The following is a 13,022-nucleotide window of genomic DNA, read 5'->3' as shown; positions in this document are numbered from 1 at the left end:
CAGCACAAGTTTAGCTATAAACTCTGTTCTTGGAAGTGTAATTACTGCTATTATGCACTTCATAATGCCTGAGCGAGTTCATTCTCCTCGCTCCGTTATTTATTGTACTTTATTAATCTAAGATTAGAGGCAATTTGTTGTAAGATGATGAGTTCCCAAAAAAGACACAATAGTTTGTTCGGAAAAAGTGCAGGATGAAAGACCAGGACGAGCACATCCCACCCCAGTGGCATTAAAATAGACACCAAGGAGCACAGCCCTGGCTCTGCACCTGTACCCTCCCCAGGGAGCTGGGGACAAGCACAGTTCTCTTAAAAAAGAGGGAAATAGAAAAAACAGCAGCCCAGCTGCAGCCCCCCATGAGGGCAGTGCAGCAGGGACAGGGGTGGGTGGGGATGCCCCCCCAAACTCTGCATTCCCAGGGCACTTACATGGGCAGTCGGGCACAGGCAGCTCTCTCCGATCCCCACGGCACGTGACAACTGCTGGGCTTGGCCTGAAAGCTGAGACATCCCTCCCTCCCAGTCCAAAATCCAGCTCCAAAATCCACCAGCCAGCCAAGGGAAAGACCTGCCAGCTCTGCCCTGGGACCTGCCCCAAGCCACACTGCTCCCTTCTGAAGGACTTGGGTGCCCCAGGTTGGTTTTGCTGTGTTTTATAAGACACCTCTTGCCATGAGAAATGTGGCTTCAAATAAATATGCCCCTTGACAGGAAAGAAAAAATCTTGGTTTTTAGCTCCTTGCCCTCACACTTCAGCTGGGTGGGAAATGCTGTTTCCAACAGAATCCTAGAATGGTTTGAGTTGGAAGGGACCTTAAAGCTCATCCCATTCCAACCACCTGCCATGGGCAGGGACACCTTCCACTTGACCAGGTTGCTCCAAACCTCATCCAACTTGGGACAATTTCTTGTCCCAGGAAATTTCTCAAGAAATTTCCCCCATCCTGTAGCAGGATGCAAATGAGACTCTTCAGAGATTTCTTGGGGGAAAAAAAGAACAAACCAACCAACCAGCAAAATCCTGGAAATCTCTGCAATACTCTGCCAAGGCAGTGTAGTCCCAAGAGAGACCCTGCTCTGAGCCCCTGCTCTGGCTCAGCCCACAGGACAGCTCTGCATCCTCTGTGCAAATCCACCTGGATCAAATACATCAGAAACGTTGCTGTGGCCAAGTCTGGAATTAGGGAAATGTGCTGCTGACCCAGGGGGGCTCCCCAGAGACTGTGCCAGGCACAGCTCCAGGCAGAGGAAGGTGAGAAGCAGGGCTGGAAGCTCAGGGCTGCAGCGTTTCCTCTCCCAGCATCCTGTGGCACGAGGAGCAGCAGAGGCTCCTGTGCAAAAGGCACGAGGATGCTGTGAGGGCACCGTGCCATGGCCAGGCTGCCTCCGGTCCTGCTCAGCCTCCGGAGCATCTGGTGCCAGCCGGGCCCCACGGGCACCAGGGGAACCTGAGCTGAGGCCAAGTCCTTCCCAAATCCTTCCCAAACCACCAAACCAGCCAGCCTGAGGCTCAGGTACCTGCTGATGGCAACCACACTGACCACCCAGGCACATCTCCTGCACCTCCAGCCCTCCCGATTCCCCTGGGGATGCTCTTTCCTTTTTCCCCCCCCCACTGTTTTCTTGCTGCTAACAGATGTTTGGGTACAGAAGCTACAGTGAGACAGATGCCACACTGAGCTTTGCACACTGACCCCCTCTGTGATCCGTGTTTGCCATCCTCTGCCCATCCCAGGGCAAGCAGGGGGGGCAGCTCCAGCCCTTCCCACCCGAGCTCCCGGCTCGCCAGCGCGACGAGCTGCTCCCGGCGCAGGGTTTGGAGATGGAAAGTGGGAATAGCTGTACAGGCTGTGTGCACACAGACAACCTGGCTGCCTGCCAAGGGGAGAGACAGGGAACAAGCTGCCCCCACGCTCCATAAGCAGTAATTGAACAATTACTCAAAGGAGGAAGGCTGTGGTTTCGGCAGGGCTGTGCCAGCGAGCGTGCAGAGAACGGCTCCAAACACGGGGTGCACGGCCCCGGGGGTCCCTCATCGGCCAGGGGGATGTGTGGGTTCGTCCCTTCCGTGGAGCAGCCGGGCAGGATTGATGCTGTGCCACGAGCCAAAGGCGGCTGGACACCCCTCCACTCCCCACCGAGCCACGAGGCACCGCTGGCAGGAGCTTTCTCCATGAACTTTCTCCATGGCTTCTCCAGGGCACCACCAAACACCCGGGAAACCTCTCACTGCGGCAACTTCCCCAATAAAGCTCTGGCACATTTTTAAACAAGAAAGCACGAAGCAGCCAGAGAGGGATGGGGATCCAGAGCATCACTCCATCCCCCACTTTGAGGGGCAGAGCCCCCCTGGCCAACAAGGGAACGGGAGAGGGGAGACCTGTCTCAGGGAGAAGGGCTGGGGCCAGGAGAGAGAGTTTGAGCACCTGGGAGGTACATGAGAGCACTGGGGAGACCAGTGGCAGAGGCTGCATAGTCCAGAAGGACAAGTATTCCAAACAGGGGAAATTCAGCTGGTTTTAGTGTATCACTCTCATCCCACATCCCTTAGTAGGTGCAATACTGAAGCTGCTTCCCTGTTCCTTCTGCAGGGTCCCAGACGATCCCAATGGATCAGGGCAGTGCCCAGGGCTGAGGCGCTCAGCAGGTCCCACAGCAGCCCCTGACAGGCACCATGACAGCCACCATGGCACAGTCACAGCCACTGTGCCACCATCACAGCCACTGTGCCACCATCACAGCCACCATGGCACTGTCACACCCAACACAGCCCTGTCACAGCCACCACAGCCCTGTCACAGCCACCATGGCACTGTCACCCAACACAGCCCTGTCCCAGCCCTGTGGAAAGGTAGCCATTCCCACCAGCTCCTGCATCCCCAGGAATGAGTTTGCTGAGCTGCCCGGGCTCCTGACAGAGCACATGCTGAGCCACACCACAGAGATGAGCAAAACTGAGTCCCACATCAACAGCCATGCTGCACAGAGAGCCAGGATGACATGCCCCACAAGCTCAAAAACTTGTTTCTCCCAGATTTCATGCATTTACCATGGGAATAACTCAGGGAAAAAAATCCATCTCCTGTTTTATTATGGCGAGTGATTTTTGCCCAGAGAAAGAATTGATATTGCCAACCACTCTGCAGCAAATTAAACCCAGCTGGATGCAGGTAATGTCATCCTGGCTCCAGCAGCAATACTGTAGTTTTATTTTTGGGGGGATGGAAAGCAAGCTCCAAGCAGCTACTTCTAGAAAGACTCTGCCAAGACCAAGGTTGGCTTCACAGGCCAGTCCTCAGGACAACTCAACTTGCACCATGAGAAGAGCAATTCCCTGAACTCATCCACACAAGCACTCGTGTGCCAGTGGGACAAGGGCTGGGCAGGAGGCACCAGGCTGAGGGCACTGAGCTGGGACACAGGCCCTGGCCAGCCAGGAAAGGCTTCATGAATCTGTAATGATATAAAAGAAATCTCCTGCTGGACTTTTTGTTCTTTTTTTTTTTTTTTTTTTATATATATATATATATACACACACACTATTTTTTATTATTAGGGAGGACATTGCAATGAGAATGGGATTTTTAACGATTCCTTGTCCCCTGAAGGCAGCTGCAATCCCTCTCCAACTGTATTCAGCAGCTGCAGGGCTCATTTCCAGGCACCAAACCAAGCACTGGAGGAAGCAGGGACACACTCAGGGGTTGGAGATCATAGAATGGTTTGGGTTGGAAGGGACCTTAAAGATCATCTTGTTCCACTTTTCTGCCATGGGCAGGGACACCTTCCACTAGCCCAGGTTGCTCCAAGCCCTGACCAACCCAGCCTGGAACACTTCCAGGGATGGGGCAGCCACAGCTTCTCTGGGCAACCTGTGCCAGGGCCTCCCTACTCTCCCAGGGAAGAATTTCTTCCCAATATCCCATCTAACCCCGCCCTCTGTCAGTGGGAAGACATTCCCCCTTGTCCTACTATTCCATGCCCTGGTCAAAGTTCCTCTCCAGCTCTCTTGGAGCCCCTTTAGGCACTGGAATGTGCTCTGGGATCCCCTGATCCAGACCTCTCCCTGTGGGGTCCCAGGGTTCTCACTCAGCACTGAGGACACATCCCCAACCGTGGGCCCTGGGCAAGGACCTGCTCATCCCTCAACTCATCATCCCACTGTCTCCCATCCAAGGTCTGGATGCTGCTCATGGCTGGGCAGTGGCACCACTTGCTCTTAATAAAATAATGACAATAATTTTAAAAGATTAAAACCCAAAGAAGGGAAGAAGCAATGGAATAACACGCTGTGTTTCATTCGCCTTATTTGTTTTGCAACACTGGAGGCTGACACTCATGAGTCTGCTCTCTAATTGCTTGTGCTGATGAATCTGCATTGTTTAATTAGGGTCTGTGCATGGAGCTCATGGTTAATGGGTAATCACCAATCTGCTGCCAAGGATATCACTCCTTCCCCCAAGAAACCTGCCAGTCCCTGGGTGCAGATAATCCTCCCCACGGTGGGGATCATTTCAGAAGGGTTTGCTGGTCCCATACACAACTCCTCAGTGCCAAGAGCAGTAATGAACAAATCTTGTGCTTAAAAGCAGAATAATCATGGAATCACAGATGGTTTTGGGTTGGAAGTGACCTTTAAAAGTCAGGGACACCTTCACTAGACCAGGTTGCTCAAAGCCCCATCCGAGCTGGCCTTGAACACTTGGAGCATCCACCCCTAATCCATCACTAATTTAAAGCCAAGTCCAACCACTGTTCTCAGCAGCAGCACTGCCCAAAGTACTTGGCTCACCAGTGCACTCACACCACACAAACCTCCCTGATTCCAAGGGGTTTTTGCTCTCTGGAGAACACCATTGGCTTCTCCCCGGGGGCAGAGCAACTGCCAGCGCAGCCCTCGCCCCTTCCCGCGGCGCCGGCGCGGGGGGAAAACACGCGGAGAACTTACTGTGAGAAGGAGGAATCCACGCTGAAGTCCTCGGCGTGAGGCCTACAGAGCGAGAGCATCACAGCAGGTGAGGGAAGGCACAGCCACCCGAGGGGGGGAAACCGGCACAACCACCGAGGCTGCGCCGCCGGGAACGCCGACACCGCGGCACCGACATCGCCCCAGCGGGTCACACCACACCTCCCCGTTCAGGTCCCACTGGGGGGACACCAGGGACACAGTGATGCTCTGGTGGCTTTGCCAATGTCTGGCCCCTTTAAGGACTCAGCTCCGTGGATAAAAGCAATTTTTATGCCTTTTTTTAATTTTTTTTGTTTTTTAAACGAGCCTCGCAAACGGCATCGCTGCTCTGCCACTAATCAGCGTCACGCCTTCTCTGCAGAGAAATTAGGCTTTGGGAGGTCAGTGGTTTGAGGGGCTGGGGGTGCTTTTAGAGGAACTCAGTGTCGTGTTTCTCCTGGGCTGGTTTTACAGGCACGAGTGATGAGCAGAGAAGGGAAAATAAAACAGCATAAAAATAAATCAAATCAAATAAAATCAAATAACAGAAAGGAATAATGAGGGTAAGGCGGGGGGGATGAGGGCAGGGGGAGAAAGAAGAACATAAAGAAATATGAGAGCGGGTGGGAGGCAAAGGGCCTGTGCTCGTGTACTGTACATCCCACAGACAGACAGATAGACAGCACACAGGGCTATGAAATACAGCAATTACAGCTGCAAAGGGAAAAATTCCCTTTGCAAAAGTGATGCTCTTCCAGAGATCCCTGGGATGGCTCTGGGTCCCCATCACCACCAGCATTAGCTGAGCCTGAGCCCTTCCCTGCTCCAGCAGTGCCCTGAACCTGCCTGAGCCTCAGCCCTCCCCTGCTCCAGCAGTGCCCTCTCTCCTCTCCTTATTTACCACGAGCCAGGACAACCGAGAAATATCATCCAAGCCAACGGGGCACTTGCAGCTCATAAAGATTTTTCTTGTATTTTGCTTTTGCTTTATGAGGCCACAGCACTCCAGCACTCCAGCACAGTGCAAAATAAATAAAAACAATAAATCCACATTTCAGTGAAAATGGGAGTCCAAAGGAAGCCGATCCATCCCTCAGCTCCCGGGTACACGGAGCAGCCTCCCTGCGACGTGATTTACTTTGCTGCTGCTGCCCCTCGGCTCTGATCCGTGTGAGGGCTGCAGGGGGGAGCTCAGAGGGAGCACAGGATGTGCCCACTGGAGCCACCACCACCCCAGGGGACACCGACAGCAATGTCCCCACACCTCAGACCTGGGAAAGCCCCAGGAGATGTTCCATTTGGGAGAGATGCCGGGGCCTGGCAGGAGGGAGCAGGGATTCGATGTAGGGCGAGGTGATGCCGTCTAGACACAGCCCCACCTCCCACAACAGGAGGCTGCAAGGTCCCCAGCCCTAAAGGGGGAGTTCTTGGGGGGCCATGGGGCAGGAGGGGCTGGGGACAAATAGGACAAATCTTGTGCTTATCAGTTCCCCTAAAAGCAGCATAATCGTGGAATCCAAGGATGGTTTGGGTTTGGAAGAGACTTTAAAGCTCATCTCGTTCCACCCCCTGTCATGGGCAGGGACACCTTCCACTAGACCAGGCTGCTCCAAGCCCTGTCCAACCTGGCCTGGAACACTCCCAGGGATCCAGGGGCAGCCACAGTTTCTCTGGGCAACCTGTGTCAGGGCCTCTCCACCCTCCCAGGGAAGAATTTCTCCCCAGTATCCCATCTAACCCTGCCCTCTGGCAGTGAGAAGCCATTCCCCCTTGTCCTGTCACTCCAGGTCCTTATCCAAAGTCCCTCTCCAGCTCTCTAGAGCCTCTTTAGGTACTGAAGGTCTCTCCAGAGGCTTCTCTTCTCTGGGCTGAACACCCCCAGCTCCTACCCCTCTCCCACCTGCCTCTCACCCTTCTTCCCTGCTCATTTCCAGCTTTCCTGGAGCAGTGAGTTCACACCAAGTGGTCCCTCATGCTGTCTCTCACAGCAAGAACAAGCCCCGGGGTGGGTCTATCAGCTGTGCTGTCCCTCGGAGCAGTCCTGGCATTTATTGGTGACAACCATCCCAGATTTTCTCCAGCTGCAGACCAGAGGCAGGCACAGCCCGCGGGAAGGAGCTCGCCAGCTCAGCCTCCCTCCTGCCAAATTGGATTATCCCACGTTAGCAGCAGGGGCTGCTCAAGCCCCTCCACTTGTGTTTGGTTTTGAACAGTAGCCTTTTATGCCTCGCAGAGATGTTTATGGGGAAAGAATCAGCGGATGATTTGGTTTTCTCCTAATCTAGAGCCAGCTGGCAGCCAGGAAGGGGCTCATTCCAGCTGCAGCTCCCCAGTGCACAACAACACTCCTGAACACCAAACAGCAGAAACACATTTAATCACACAGCCTGATGGGGTCCTGCAGACCCTGCAGGTCTGGCACTACTGTGGGTTCCAGAGCACTGGGATGAGCCAGCAGGATTCCCAGGACGCCTTCCCCAAACTCCTCTTTCCCACCAGGCACCCAAATTCTCATAAACAGTCCAATCGCTGAGAAAATATGGAAATTTTTCTAAGAAAACTAAAAATCATTCCAAATCTCATCTGGAAAACAGCTGTTTTCCAGATCCCAAAACTTATTATCAGTGATTTACAACAGACAGAACTAAAACCATTTAACGGCGTCAGAAAGGTTGCACTGGCTTTTAATGCGTTTTAGATAATCTGCTTCAAATTCACCTTTTTATTTCATCCAGATCTGCCTCCCTGGGTATCCCTGTGCAGACAAACCTCAACTCATCTCATTCCTACCACGGAAAATAACCATGGCACAGGCTGCGAGCCCGACCTTCGCTCCCTCCTGGAGTCCGGGGCCTGGGAGACAAATGCCATACCCAGACAGGGAAAGCTGAGGCCCCTTGCCCTGGTGTTGCTAAGCATTAAGTCACAATGCCAAGCTCCTGGCTGGCACAAGCAGCACCTCCCAGAGAGAAGGGCAGAGCAGGAAAGGATGGGAGAAAGGAGAGGAGCAGAGGGGGAAGGAACTTGGCTGCTCCAGAGACACGTCTGCCCCCACCTTTCAAGCTGCAGCCCCTTACAAAAAAGAAAGGTTTTATTAGAAGGTGAAGAGACAAAGGCACATTTATTATTAGAACAAAAGCCATAATAAACCTTGCTTATGTAAAAGAGAGAGCAATCACCTGCCCACCCATGCTGGAGGCAGCTCCTCAGCTGAGCAGCCACCTTCCACCTCATCTGCCTCCTCAGCTCTGGCTCCAGCACACCCCAGCAAAGCAGTTCTGCTCCCCTGAGCTGGGCAGGGATGTGAGCAGCACCCCTGGGCTCCAGTACCCCAAGAATTTGGGTAGCAGAACCAGCCCCCTTCTCTCCAGGGTAGGAAGGCAGCCATGCCAAGCCCCAGTTCTGCTCCCAGCCCTGCCAGGGCACTGCGGGATCCAGGTGGCATTTGGCTCATCTGCCTCATGCAGATAATTTGAGGCTAAAAACTGTCCCTGCCTTTCAAGTGCTCGAGGATGCTCAGATGGAGAGAGCAGCAAAGCACAGCAGCAGCTCAGCCCAGCTCACAGAGAGAGCCCTGCTCCCTCCCAGCAAACTCCCTGCCAGCCCTGCGCCTTCCCTGCTGTCTCTTGGATTTTTGGTAAATGAAGAGTATTAAAAATTCACCCCTGGTTCTGCATTTCCTATTCAATTTACAGCCATCATTTCCAAACAAAAAAAAAAACCCAAAAAACAAAATCATGCCTTGACTTAAAGCCTCTGAGAGTTAAAAAGACACAAGTAATGACCTGCCAACACCACGCTTGGCTTCAGGCTGCTTAATCACCACTTGCAGAGGTGTTTAGAGACAGGGTAAAAAGGTATTAAATCTGATGGTTTTCTCCTCTGGCCATGGGAAGGATTTAATGCCTTTTCACCCTGATCTCAAAATGCCTTCAAGATGAGGTCAAGGCGGGGGGGGGGTTAAGATGAGCCAAGCAAGGTAAGTGCTTGGGAAGGCTTCCTGAAGTGCTGCTCATGCTCTAAAGACATGAGCTGCACCACGGTTCCTACCATATTGACAGTGAGAAACTCAGCCCAAAATAGCCTGATGTGAGAAGGACAGATGGAAGGAGATGAAAAAAGAAAGTAAAGAGGGGGAGAAGGAACGAGCAAGAGGAAGGGGAAAGGGAGAGGAAGGTGCACACGTCCTGCTCACAAACGTGTGCGAGAGGGGAGGGGAAGGACAGCCCACCTTCCTGGCTGCAGGAGGGAGCAGGGATGAGGAGGGAGCAGGATGCAGCCTCCAGCACCCCCAGTTTGGAGGTGTGCTGGTGGGCACCTGGAAAAGCCACCAACTGCTCAGGGCACGTGCTGACAGCTGGAAAAGTGCCACACGGACAAGCCCTTCCACGACCAGAGGCAGAGCACCCGCACAGGCAGGGAGGCAGCCTGGGCTCAGCTGCCTCCTCAAGGTACTTCCTTAATCACAGAGGTACTTTTCCTTGGCTTTCCTCTGCAAAACCCCTATCACAACTAAAACACAGAAAGTTTGTAAGCAAACAGACGCGGTGCCAAAGCCGCAGTGTCGCTCGCTGCAGCCGGACAAGCTGTTCCCAGCCCACTGTCCAGCACTGCCTGCAGTTCCCTTCAGGAAGTTGTGCCTCCCCCAGAATCATAAAATTGTAGGTTGGAAAGGATGTCCAAGATCATCAGATCTGATTGTTCCCCCAGCACTGCCAAACCCACCACTATCCCATGTCCCCAAGCGCCACAACCACACGTCAAGTAAATCCCTCCAGGGATGGTGACTCCACCACTGCCCTGGGCAGCTGTGCCAGGCCTGGACAACCCTTTTGGTGAAGAAATTTTGCCCCAAATCCAACCTAAATCTTCCCTGGCACAACTTGAGGTTGTTTCCTCTTGTTCTAGTGATTGTCACTTGGGAGAACAGACCAATCCCACCTGGCTACAACCTCCCTTCACTGCCAAGACTGGGCACTGGGCAAAAACGCCCTCAGATCCTGAGGCTGCTCTAACACACAGCTCCCTGTTTTTGCTAATGAGCTTTTAATGAGTCCCTGGAGTCCTGACAAGTGCTCGATCCTTGTAGAGGAAGGACTGGGCCTGAGCTTGGAAGGGGGTTATGAGACCCCCCCGTCATGGTCCTGCACAGCCCCGCGTGCCCACTCAGAGGGATGGTTGTAGTTGGCATCTCGCTCTTCCAGCAAGCAGGAAAGCCTCTCCTGGAGGAGGAACATGCTAATCCCTGTGCCCTGATGAGACCTGGTGGGAATGAGAGATCTAAAATAAACAGAGCCAAAGCCCAAGTGCTGTGCTGAGCGTGGCATCCTTGGGTGGGGATGGTGTCTGGTTGGCAGTGCTATGTAGGGCACCGACACTCTCAGCAGTGCTGGCGGCTCCCCAGCAGCCGTGGGAGGAGAGCTCAGCACTTCCCCAGCCCAGCCTGTTCCCCTCCAGCACCCAGCTCAGGGGGTGGCATCACCCCGTGCCCAGGGCACAAACACTTTGTGCCAGAGCGTGCTGGAGACAGGGACAGGGGGGTGAGGGATGGGAACCACAGACACGGGACCAGACCCTGAAACACATCCAAGACTGCACGAGGGAGCTGAGAGCTGGGCCCTGGTTGGGACACTGTGATGGGGGTCCTGTCCCTGAGCACAGGAGTGGGTACAAAACGGAGGATGAGCAGAGCCTGGGGGCCATTCCAGCAGCTCAGGGGCCATTCCAGCAGTTTGGGGGCCATTCTAGTGGCTCCAGAACAAGGACAAGAAGAAGTCAGGCTCAAGCCTGGGATGGAATTGCTGCTGTTTATGAACAGCTCTGTTTAGTGCAAAGGATGCCAACGGTCAGCTCCCTGTGCTGGCAGCAGGATCTGGGATTGTTTCTTGTTCATCAGGATCAAGGAGTGCATTCCCTTGCTGCCCTTACAGTGGAGTTCAGCAGCTGAGCACCCTGCCCGATTTCTGCAGTGGTCCTACACTGAAAACACCCTTGGCATCACCCAGCAGTGCCCAGAAACTCCCAGGTTAAATGATGTGTGAGCAGTGCCACCCCTCAGGCCTGACAATGCCAAGGAAAACACACTCAAGGCTGGAAGGAGAGGTGATGCTCAGTGAGCACCTTCCCATGGGAGTGCCAGGCACAGACCCACGGGCAGGCTGGAGGTTGGACCCCAGAGCTGAGACCAGCCTGTGGTTTGGTTACTGCTGAGGGAAGGGTTGGAGACACCACGCTCCAGTCTGGGCAACCATCACACACCAACACCCTGTCAGCAAACAGCTGTATGGCAGAGTGAACCCCAGCTGGACTTGGTGTTCCCCAGACAGAGACACCTCTGCCAAAAATACACCCCAGTGAGGGGCTGCCCTGCCCAGTCAGAGGGAAAGCAGATCAAGACCAAAATGCTTTTTAAGCAAAACTGTTGGACTCCCCCAGGCTCTGTTTCAGGTCTTCCCCATAAAGGTTCCCACAGCAAAGCCAGTTCCTGCCCTCCCTCCCAAAGTGGCAGCTAAATCCCAGCTCAGAGAGGAGCAGTGCAGGAGCCAGGTCTGGCACAGATGCAGAAATCCTCCCATCACGAACCCTCTCAACATCCCCAGCCTCAGCACTGCCCAAATACCTGGTGTATGAACCCTCATCCACAGCCAGCAGAGCAGCAGCAGAAGACCCGAGGCTGGAGCATACATTGGCAGGGCAGGGGTGAGCAAACCCCACCCAGGGAATGTCCCTGGCACAGCACTTCTCCTGCCCAAAGCCGCCTCACCGGGAGCGGAGGTGCCCGACCAGCACATGGCACTGGCTGAAGGCAGAGATACAGCTCTGAAAGCACTTTTTCCAACAAAGCTTTTGTTATTAAAGAGATGTTAAAAATAAATAAATTAGCTGTTGACTTATTGTCCCCCTGGGAGGGGATTCAGCAGCGCAGCACGGGGATGGTTCGGCAGAGAATTGTATCCAGGCTGCTCCGACCTGCTCCGGAGAACATCCCCCGGAGAGCTGCCTGCAAGGACACAGCAGCTGCAATGGTTTCACTGGCCAGACTGGACCTGCCTGTGGTCTCCTTGTGTGCAAGTGCCAGGCAATGAAAACACACTGAGCCAGACCTGTCTGTTGATACCTGGCTGCCCCCAGCAGGAACGAAACATCGACCGGCCAGAAATTCCATTTTCAGCTGCATTTGGGTGAATTCCTCACTGCCCAGAGTGCTTTACCTTCAAGAAACCTCCCAGTAAACTTGCCCCAGCAGAATGCTGCTGTTTGCCTCTGAGGAGACTCCAGCCACCTTGTTGACTGGAACAGGGCTGAAGCAAAGTCCCATTTATTCCTGCCAAAAATATCTCAAACCGAGAGACGAGGCAAGGCTGCGGGAGGTGGGAACGTGCAGCCTGAAGGAGAAAGGAAGGGAAGGATCCAACTGCTGCCCCGATGGGTGAGGAGCAGTCACCCCCCTCTGGGACACACACAGCAAAGGGACAGGAGAGAACAGGTATGAGATGCAGAGGGAAAAATTATTCCCCCTGGGAGTGACCAAACCCTGCACCCGGCACCCAGAAAAGCTGAGAAATCTCCAGCAAGATGTTCAGAACTCAGCAGGGCTGGTCCTGAGCCAGCTGGGACAACTTTAAAGCCTGTCCAGCTTTGAGCAGGTTTGGAGCAGAGCCCTCCAGGGTCCTTTCCAATCCCAGCTCTTCTGCAATGCTAATTTTCTCCCCCAAACCTTCAGCAGTTCAGATTTCGGCAGCTCAACAAACACAACTCAAGGAGGCGAGGGGGGGATACAGAGCCCTGCCAAGGTCTGGAGCAGAGTGTCCAAAGCAGATACCTAAAGGGAATGTTTGCAATCCCGTTGGAATACCACTGTTCCCCGGGACAGGCAGTGGCCAGAGCTTCCCCTGCTTCCAGCAGAGCTGCACAAACAGGACATGGTTATCTTGTAAAAACGTTTGTTTGTGTTTTTAAACCCACCCCTCCGGTGTTACAGGGAGATCACCGGCCCATGGAATGGGATCCAAGCAGATATTTCCACGTCCTGCCTCCCGCCAGCAGCTTCTCCCCAAACGCACAGCGTTCCA

General features: G+C 53.9%; 1 protein-coding gene across 10 annotated transcripts in view; it reads right to left on the bottom strand.

Annotated features, from left to right (window-relative positions):
- KCNT1 (potassium sodium-activated channel subfamily T member 1) overlaps nucleotides 1–13,022 on the bottom strand; it is an 81,522-nt gene that overhangs the window by 27,282 nt on the left and 41,218 nt on the right. For 2 of the 10 annotated variants that reach the window (XM_032708290.1, XM_032708292.1), the window contains exon 2: nucleotides 4,951–4,992. The exons of the other annotated variants lie outside the window; for them this stretch is intronic. In XM_032708290.1, the coding sequence (XP_032564181.1) occupies nucleotides 4,951–4,992 (42 nt within the window). The remainder of the gene's footprint in view (nucleotides 1–4,950; nucleotides 4,993–13,022) is intronic. 10 annotated transcript variants of the gene reach the window in all.

Source organism: Chiroxiphia lanceolata, chromosome 21 (assembly GCF_009829145.1).
Source record: "Chiroxiphia lanceolata isolate bChiLan1 chromosome 21, bChiLan1.pri, whole genome shotgun sequence".
Lineage (NCBI taxonomy): Eukaryota > Metazoa > Chordata > Aves > Passeriformes > Pipridae > Chiroxiphia > Chiroxiphia lanceolata.
This window is presented reverse-complemented; position numbering and strand designations above follow the sequence as displayed.